The 9,546-nt window shown below is 61.2% G+C and overlaps 1 protein-coding gene across 1 annotated transcript; it reads left to right on the plus strand.

Annotated features, from left to right (window-relative positions):
- Positions 1-412: 412 nt before the first annotated feature.
- LOC139833695 (uncharacterized) lies at positions 413-1,955 on the plus strand. Its single transcript, XM_071824037.1, has 3 exons — positions 413-697; positions 775-1,113; positions 1,411-1,955. Exons 1-3 carry the CDS (start codon positions 532-534, stop codon positions 1,953-1,955), a joined length of 1,050 nt encoding a protein of 349 aa, XP_071680138.1. The 5' UTR covers positions 413-531.
- Positions 1,956-9,546: the final 7,591 nt, after the last annotated feature.

Consider the following 9,546-nt stretch of genomic DNA (forward strand, 5'->3'; position numbering starts at 1 on the left):
GCGGGCCCGCGCCCAACGTCGTGGTGCTGGAGAGCTCCCCGGAAGGAGCGCCTCAAGCGCCGGATGCGACGGCTCCCACCGGGCCGACTGCTTCGACCGCGCCGCCTCCAGCTTCGGAGCCGACGAGGAGGGAGCCGACCGGGAAGGAGCCGGCGAGGGAGGAGCCAGCGCGCTCGAAGGACGCCGACTCCCGGGCGCTGGTGAGGACGAAGGGCCCGCCGGGCCCAACTGAGGGCCTTCATGTGGCCAAGGGGGCCCGGCTGCTGCATGTGCCGTCTGCCTCTGACTCCAGCCTTGGCTCGGCTGGCACCATGGAGGCTGCGTGGCACAAGGCGGATTCTTGCGAGGTGTTCAACCGGGAGGGATAGCCTGGTGCGGCGCCCATGAAGATGGTCTTCTCCGGCTACCGGGCCAGCCTTAAGAACAAGGCCGCCGAGGCCCTTGCCCAGCTAGCAACACTGGAGGATGCTGACAAGGTAGGTGTCTTCTTGTTTTTGCAATTTTGTTATTATCCTGGTAGCCCTCCGAGGCATGGTCCGGCTGCTTGGAGCCGGTCCGGGTTTCGTCTGGATATCTGATTGTTTCTTTCAGGCGGTTACGGAGCGACGCACCGTCTTGTACAACAAGGTGGTGACTAGCTACCACAAGGCCAAGATCGAGCGAGCCGGCTTGGCTCGCGAGCTGGAGGCTGTCAAGGGTGAGGCCTTCTCTCTTTTGACTTGCTTTTCCTGTGAGTTTCTTTTTTACTGACGGCCCATTTTTGCCGGCTTGCAGCTGAGGCCGCCCGGATCCCGCAGCTTGAGTCGGACCTCCGAGTTGCCCGCGCTCAATGCGCCACAAGTGAGGAAGCGAACCGGGCTGCTGCCGCCAAGCTGAAGGTGGCTGACGGGGAGCTGAAACGGCTGCGCCTTCTTGAGGCTAACCATCTCAAGGAACTTGCCGCCCTCAAGAAGGAACAGGAGGAAAAGCTGGAGGGTCTGAGCAAGCGGTTGGAGGAGGTGGAGCGGCAACGGCTTTCGCTCCAGCAAGAGGTGACCACCAAGTCCAACGAGCTGTCGGCCACCGCCAAGCGGTGGTTGGGGGAACTTAGCGCGCTCGACCGCGGCTTGGCGGGTGAGTCTTTTGTCTTATGCCTTCCCTTTTGCCGGCTTTCGGCCGTCGGCTGCCGGCTTAGGTTGGCAGCCGGCGGCAGAAACTTGACTTTTTCGAAATCTCCATCTTCGGGCTGGGGGCAGTCGGTTCTTGCCGGCTGCCGCCAGGCTTACTTTGGAACTTCGGAATCTCCATCTTCAGGCTGGGGGCAGTCGGATCTTGCCGGCTGCCGCCAGGCTTACTTTAGGACTTCGAAAATTTGCATTTTTCAGCTTATTTCGGCTTTGATGGCTTCTGACATGCTTTTCTTCTATGCAGCGGCCTTCCCTGAGGCGCAGGAGGAGGCGTTAGCGGCTGTTGGCAGGGCGCGGGAGGATCGCCGGCAGGCCACTGGGGAGCAGAGCTCCGACTGCTTCACCATGGACGACTATCTGGCGTCCATCGCCGCCCGCGTGGAGCCGGTCACCAAGCTTGGCTGGGAGCTGCGGAAGGCGGCGGAGGAGCTGGTCCGACTGCTGTGGCCGACGGAGACGCTGCCGGAAGATCTCTCCAATCTCATCGCTTGGCTGGACAGGGCTCCCGACCGCTTCTTGGACTGGAAGGAGTCGGCCACGCGCGCCGGAGCCGATATGGCGCTATCTTTTGTGCTCTCCTGGTATAACGAGGTTAGCCTCGACCAGTTGGAGTTCCGGCGCGCCGACGTGGAGGACAAGCTCCCGGCGGAGAACAAGACTGCTCGGCTTGCCCGCGCCTGCGCCATTGCCGACTTCGTCGACAAGTCCATCTTCATCGCGGACCCGAATCCGCCGTCTGGCGACGAGGAGGAGGAGGCTGAGGACGAGGAGGCGGACGACGTGCCCTAGGATGATCCGGCAGCCGGCTCTGCTGATGCTCCTCCGGCTGGTCCTGGTCCAGCCGGTGCTTAGCTTCTACCTGTCTTTCGATTGTTGCTTTTGCAAGACAATTCGTTAAATCCCCGGGATGCCGGGTGCATATGTAAGACAATATTATCGCCCTTTAATTATGTCACACTTTAATGTGTTTGTTAATCATTTTGCGTGCCGAGTTGCTTTCTTTCGACTCGTTCGCTTTTTCCCATCCGCCCCACTCTTTGGCTGTGCCCTTGCCGGTCGTACGTCCGACTTGCGATCCGTCGCCGGATCAAGAGCGGGCCGCTGGGTGAGGGCGACAGTATTTCAGTCGACCGAGCTGAATTCGGCAATCCGGCACTTTTATGAAAAGTTGCAAGTCAATTCGCTTTTACTCTTTCCCTTAGTCGTTTTTCGCGTGCCGGCTCCCTAGGCCTTACTCCCGCCAGCCGGACAGCCGGGTTGCGGTCTGTAGCTGGATCGGAAGCCGGCTGTCGGAAACCGGATCACGTTACTGAGCCGACCGCGTGAGAGGGTTCAAGCCAATTGGCGAAACAAGGTAAAGTACGCGAAAAACTTGTCGGAAACGGCGCTCTCGGCGCAAGCTTTTTCATAACTTGCAAAAGGGATACAAGGGATACATACATTCCTGCTCTCATGTGTAGAATGGGCGGAGTAACCTGACATTCCAGGGATGTTTAGTCTCCTCGTCAGCCTTGTCCGGCTTGTTTTTCTTAGCCTCTTGGGCATCTATGAGATAGTAGGAATCATTGCCTACTGCCTTGCTCACGATGAAGGGACCCTCCCATGGGGATGACAGTTTATGCTGTCCGGCTGTCCGCTGGATCAGTCGGAGCACTAGGTCTCCTTCTCGGAATGCCAAGGGCTGGACCTTCCGGCTGTGATAGCGTCGGAGGCTTTGCTGGTAGATAGTAGATCTAGACTCAGCCAGCAGCCGGGCCTCTTCGACCAGGTCAACTCCATCTTCGCGAGCTTCTTTGGCTTCGGCTTCTGTGTAGAGCTTGATCCTTGGCGCATCATGCTCGATATCAGTCGGCAGGACGGCTTCGGCCCCGTATACGAGGAAAAATGGTGTGAAGCCGACTGAGCGGTTTGTCGTTGTGCGCAGGCTCCACAGCACATTGGGCAGTTCTTCGATCCAGCAGCCGGCTGCTCGCTCGAGCGGCTCCACCAGTCGGGGCCGGATGCCGGCTAGGACTAAGCCGTTAGCCTTCTCCACTTGTCCGTTGGACTCTGGGTGTGCCACAGAAGATAGGGCCATCCGGATCCCCATTTCCCCGCAATAGCGAGAGAAGATGCCTTGGGAGAAGTTGGTGCCGTTGTCGGTGATGATGGTGTGGGGGTAGCCGAATCTCACAATGATTTCCTTGAGGAATGTGACGGCTGTGGACCCGTCCAGTTTCTTGATTGGCTTGGCTTCGATCCACTTGGTGAATTTGTCAATCATCACCAAGAGATGTGTCATGCCGCCTCGCGCTGTTCTGAATGGGCCTACCATATCCAAGCCCCATACGGCAAATGGCCATGTGATGGGGATGGTTTTCAAGGCGGAAGCCGGCTGGTGTCTCTGCTTTGCGAAGCGCTGACAGCCGTTGCACTTCTTCACCAAATCCTCTGCGTCTCTGAGCGCAGTCGGCCAGTAAAAACCGTGCCGGAAGGCTTTGGCCACTATGGCTCTGGATGAGGCATGATGTCCGCACTCTCCTTGATGGATTTCTCGTAGGAGTTCAATCCCTTCAGCCGGCTCGACGCACCGCTGGAACACCCCACTTACGCTGCGTTTGTACAGCTGGTGGTTGATGATGGTATAGGCCTTGGCCCTTCTCTCAATCTGCCTGGCCTGGACTCTATCATCAGGCAGCACACCGTCGGTGAGGTAGGAGAGGAATTCTTGTGCCCATGAAGGTACGCATCTTATCTCGAATACGCTAACCAACAGGGCCTCCTGCGTGGGAGCTTCCGGGTTCGACTGCATGGTCGCCGGGTTCGGCTTGCTAGCCGGCGGGTTCGGCTTGCTAGCCCCCGAGTTTGGCGATGAAGCCCCCGGGTTGGACTGAGAAGTCCCCGGGTTCGGCATGGTAGCCGGCGGGTTCGGCTTGCTAGCCCCCGAGTTTGGCGATGAAGCCCCCGGGTTGGACTGAGAAGTCCCCGGGTTCGGCATGGTAGCCGGCGGGTTTGGCTTGTTAGCCCCCGACTTGGGCGATGAAGCCCCCGGGTTCGGCTGAGCAGCCTCGAGTCAGCCGGCACGGATATTGAATCCGAGTCCGGTGACGGTATGATGGACGGCTTCTTGAGAACCGCCAAGGCGACACCCGGCGGAATAGCTTGCCGGGTTGAGCCAATCTTGGACAAGGCATCAGCCGCCTCGTTGTTTGCTCGTGGCACGTGGTGGAATTCGCAGCCGTCGAAGAAGCCGGATAACTGCTGGACGTGGAAGCGGTATGAGGCCATGTTGGCGTCCTTCGCGTCCCAGTCGCCAGATGCCTGCTGTATGACCAAGTCGGAGTCGCCGAAGCAGAGTATGCGACGCACGCCAATCTCCTTGGCCAGCTTCAGCCCATGAATGAGCGCTTCATATTCCGCCACATTGTTGGATGCGGCGAAGTGGATCTGCAGGACGTAGTCCAGCCGGTCTCCCTTAGGAGAGGTGATGACGATGCCGGCTCCCAAACCATTGCGCATCTTCGAGCCGTCGAAGTGCATCTTCCAGTGTGTGGAATCCGGCACAGGCGGCAGGTACTGCATCTCAGCCCAGTCGACGAAGAAGTCGGCTAGGATCTGCGACTTGATGGCTGTGCGTGGCTCGTAGAGGATGGTGTGGGCGGCTAGCTCCAGGGCCCACTTGGCAACCCGGCCGTTGGCATCCTTGCTGCCGATGATTTCCGCCGAGGGCGCTGTGGCAACCACCCTGATGGGGTGCTCTTGGAAGTAGTGCTTGAGCTTCTTGGCCGCCATGTAGACGCCGTAGGTGACCTTCTGGTAGTGGGGGTAATTTTGTTTCGACTGGGAGAGCACTTCGCTAAGGTAATAGACTGGGCGCTGAACCAGCTGCTCCCTGTTGTCAGCTTCTTTGCGCTCCACCACCAGGACAACGCTAACCACTCGGTTGGTGGCTGCGATGTACAACAGCATCGGCTCCATTGAACCCGGCGTTGCAAGGATTGGTGCGGTTGAGAGCACGCGCTTCAAGTCACGGAAAGCTTCATCCGCCTGCGGTGACCAGACGAATTTGTCCGCCTTCCTCATCAATTGATACAGGGGCAGTGCCTTCTCCCCCAGCCGGCTGACGAAGCGGCTCAAGGAAGCCAGGCAGCCAGCAAACTTCTGGACGTCCTTGAGGCACTGCGGCAGTTCCATCTTCTCCAGGGCACTGATCTTGTCCGGGTTGGCTTCGATCCCTCGCTGAGAGACGAGGTAGCCAAGGAGCTGGCCAGACGGTACGCCGAATGTGCACTTGGCCGGGTTGAGCTTCATCCGGAATCTTCTCAGATTGGTGAAGGTTTCTCTCAGGTCATCAAGGAGGGTAGTCGTCTCCTTGGTCTTTACAACGACATCATCCACATATGCGTGAACGTTTCTGCCGATTTGATCCTGCAAGCATTTTTGCATGCACCTTTGGTAGGTGGCGCCTGCATTTTTCAAGCCGAACGGCATAGTCGTGTAGCAGTAAGCCCCGTACGGGGTAATGAACGAAGTCTTTATTTGATCATCCGGATTCAAAGGAATCTGGTGGTAGCCTGAATAGGTATCTAGGAAAGACAACAGTTCGCAGCCGGCAGTCGAGTCTATGACTTGATCTATGCGCGGCAGGGGAAAGGGATCCTTTGGGCACGCCTTGTTCAGGCTGGTGTAGTCGATACACATGCGCCAGGAGCCGTTCTTCTTCAAAACCAGGACCGGGTTCGCCAACCAGTCCGGGTGCAGCACTTCCATGATGAAGCCGGCAGCTAGGAGCCGGGCGATTTCTTCACCGATGGCCTTCCTTCGTTCTTCGGCGAAGCGCCTGAGAGGCTGCTTCACCGGCTTGGCTTCAGGCCGGACGTGGAGGTGGTGCTCAGCCAACTCCCTCGGCACACCCGGCATGTCTCTTGGAGTCCATGCGAAGATGTCCCGATTCTCACGGAGGAAGCTGGTGAGCTCGCTTTCCTATTTCTTGTTCAAGCCGGCACCGATGGTGACGAACTTGAGCCGGCTGCGCCGGGTCCAGCAGGATCTTCTTGGTGTTGTCGGCCGGCTGGAAGTGAGTCGTCCCAGCCGGGTTGCCCGCAGCCGGCATGTCTGTCTGCGCGGCTTTGGCGAGGGCGACGGCGTCGTGGATGAGCTGCTTCTCGGTGGCGATGACCAGCGTCTGGGCCATCTTGGAGCTGCGTGGCGCAGTCCATGGAGCGGCGATAGTCGCCGGCTACGGTGATGACCCCCTTGGGGCCAGGCAGCTTCATCTTCAGGTACCCATAGTGGGGCACCGCCATGAACTTGGTCAGGGCCGGCCTGCCCAGGAGCGCGTGGTAGGGACTCACGAGGTCCACCACCTCGAACTCGATTCTCTCGGTGCGGAAGTGATCCGGCTTCCCGAACATCACCTCCAGCGTGATCCGGCCGATCGGCTGGCAGCAATGGCCTGGCACGATGCCATGGAAGACGGTGGGGGTGGGGCGCAACTCGGCCTCCTGGATGCCCAGCTTGCGGGCGGTGTCGCGGTAGAGGATGTTGATGCTGCTGCCGCCGTCGATGAGGACGCGCGAAAAACGCACGCTGCGCCGGGTTGTGCCGATGGTGGGGTCGAGGACCATGGCGTAGCTGCCCGGCCGGCAGGACAGCCGGTGTGTCGCGGCGATCAAAGGTGATGGCCTGCTCGACCGGTTTAGGTATCGGGGGACCGGCGGTATGACCGCGTTGACCTCGAGGGAACGGCGCTCTTGGCTCGTCCTGTCCTCGGGCTCGGAGGTGAAGATGATGTAGGTGGCGTCTTCGGCCAGATATCGGCCGCCATGGTGCACTTGGTTAGCCTCGTGGTGCTCGAGGTTGGCGTTCTCTGCGCCGGCTTGGCCACCCGGCCCGCCGGCTGGTGGGGGCGGGGGGGGAGGCGGTAGAGGTTCACCGCTTGTCAGCCGCTTCATGAAGTGGCAGTCGCGGGTGGTGTGGTTGGAGGGGTTCTTGCCGCTGTGGTACTTGCACGGTGAGTCGAGCATCTGCTCGAAGGTATACTTCGGCTTCCACTGCCGGTCTTGCTTCTGGCGGCGGCTGCCGCCTGCCGCGTTGTCTGCCACGGCGGCTACGTGGGCGGAGCCGTACCGGCGGTCCGGCTGGTCGCTGTGACGCTTGCCGCGGTAGTTGTCCCGCCGGCTGCCGTGCGAGGCGCCCTCGGCCCGGCGGGTTGTTGTCCCTTCTGGTGGGGGCCGGCGAAACGTCAGCCGGCGCCTTGCCGGCTTCCTCAGCCAGCGCGTACTTGTCGGCGATGGCCATCAAGGCGGCCATCGACTTGGGGTCACTGCGGCGCAACTTGTGCCACAGCATGGTGTTGGGCCGACAGCCTCCCATGAAGAAGCTGATGGCCTGCATCTCGTGCACGCCCTCGCAAGAGTTGCGCATCTCGCACCAGCGCGTCAGGTACGCGCGATCCGTCTCGTCCGGGCCCTGCTTGCACATCTCAAGCTGTTGAGGGCGACCCGGCCGGCGATAAGTGCCGGTGAAGTTGCTGATGAAGGCGGCTTCGAAGTCCAGCCAGCCGTTTATGCTGCCGGCTGGCAGGTTGTTGAGCCACGTGCGGGCGGAGCCGAGTAGCATGAGGGGGGAGTAGCGCACAGCCCAGCGCTTGTTGCCCTTGGCGATGCCGACTGCCGTGGAGTAGTCCAGCAGCCAGTCTTCCGGCTTGGCGGTGCCGTCGTACTTGGGGGTGTCGCGCGGGAGCTGAAAGCCGTCGACCATGGGCTCGTTGAGGATCCGCGGCCCGAAGCATTTTGGGCCGGCTGGCCCCTCTTCTTCCGCGATGCGGGATTGAACCAGCCGGTCGAGGCGGTCCCGGCGTCGGTGGGCTCGATGCGCGGGCCCAGCCGGGAGTGTGCCGGCTGGCGCGCGCCGCTTGCTTCGGAGCCGGCCGGTGATGACGGCGGGGCCCGGAGTCTTGCTCCTGGTTCCGGCTCGAGGGGGCCGGCTGCGGCTGCGCCGCTCGGCTGGTAGCTTGGCCGGCCCGAGCTTGCATGCGTGGCCCGGGAGTCACGGTGCCGGCTAGGTGTTGGGGAGGCGGACTCGGCCGTGTCCCTGGCGCCTTCCTGTCGTTGCTGCAGCTCCACGAGCGTGAGAAGCTCTGGTGGCATTGACATACCCGGGGTCGGCGATCCGCTGTTGGCTGCATTGAGCAGCTCAGTCACCCGCCTGGTCTGGCGGCGTAACTCTTCGCCTTCGAGGCGGTTCAGCTCTTCCGCGGCGGCTTCTGCCGCGCGCACGTTCTTGTCGGGGGTGTTGTAGACGGGGAGCTCCGCGGACGGAGCCGGCGAAGGAGCGCCGTCGCGGGCGATCTCAGCGCCAAGGTCGCGGCCCCTGCGGCGGATATGGCCGGCTCGGCTTGGCTCGTCGCCGCCTGGAGTGAGGCCGTGGGCGCGGTTGTATTCGCGCTGGGTGATCTCCATCTGGCGCTTAGCAGCAGCCAGTTCTTCGGTTTGCTTGAGGAGGAGCTGGCGGTGCGCCTCCAAGTCCGCCTCGATGGCGGTGGGGTCTGCACCAGGCGTGAGCGGGGTGCTCAGTTTTGCCCGGACTGTATCCAGCCGGGACGGTGGTGGTGGCGCTTTCGGGCCTGAGCCGGAGGCGTTGGGGTCGATGTTGCGCTCAAGTTGGGGCCGCGCATGCGCGGGTTCTTGGTGGGGAGCTCATCGCCAGCCATCATGACTTGCACGACGGCGGGGCCGGCGGGAGCGCTGCTGCCGGCTCGCGGAGGAGGGCTAGCGCAGCGCAGCACCTGCCGCGGGTAACGCGGCGGTGCGACGGTGGCGACGTAGACGTCGAAGCCGCCGAAGGAGATGACGCTGCCGCCGGCTGGGAAAGGGCGGTCAGCGAAGCAGCCAGCGTTGTCGCTGACGCAGTTGAGGGAGCCGAATCTCCAGATCAAGCCTGAAGCGACTCGCTCGCCGGTGGTGATGGTGAGGCCCGTCCGGATGAAGACACCGGCCGAGGATGCTGAAGGCCCCACGGTGGGCGCCAAATGTCGTGGTATCGTCACGGCATATGCCATAGGGTGGCTAATCGAAGTGGTTCCTGAGGGATCTCACGGCGGTATCCGGATGCGGGTATGGGCACGAGCGACACGGTGACGTACCCAGGTTCGAGGCCCTCCGATGGAGGTAAAACCTCTACTCCTGCTATGAGTGTATATGATGATCACACGATACAATGGTGCTCCTAGAGCTGTGTCCGGCTGCTCCTGAGAGGCTAAGGGAGACGATGGTCTCTCTCACAGGGCAGCTCTGTAGGTGGGTGAAAGTAATAAATGATCGATCCCCTGCACGAGAGGGGGTAGTGCGGCTTATATAGGCACCGGCACTTTACATATAAGACCCTATAGTTTACTGGC

Source organism: Lolium perenne, chromosome 7 (genome assembly GCF_019359855.2).
Source record: "Lolium perenne isolate Kyuss_39 chromosome 7, Kyuss_2.0, whole genome shotgun sequence".
Classification (NCBI taxonomy): Eukaryota; Viridiplantae; Streptophyta; class Magnoliopsida; order Poales; family Poaceae; genus Lolium; species Lolium perenne.

Coding starts and splice junctions, on each gene's coding strand:
- LOC139833695 (XM_071824037.1), top strand. CDS start 532: ATGGTCCGGCTGCTTGGAGCCGGTCCGGGTTTCGTCTGGATATCTGAT. Junction 698..774: donor CGAGCTGGAGGCTGTCAAGG/GTGAGGCCTTCT, acceptor GCCGGCTTGCAG/CTGAGGCCGCCCGGATCCCG. Junction 1,114..1,410: donor GCTCGACCGCGGCTTGGCGG/GTGAGTCTTTTG, acceptor TCTTCTATGCAG/CGGCCTTCCCTGAGGCGCAG.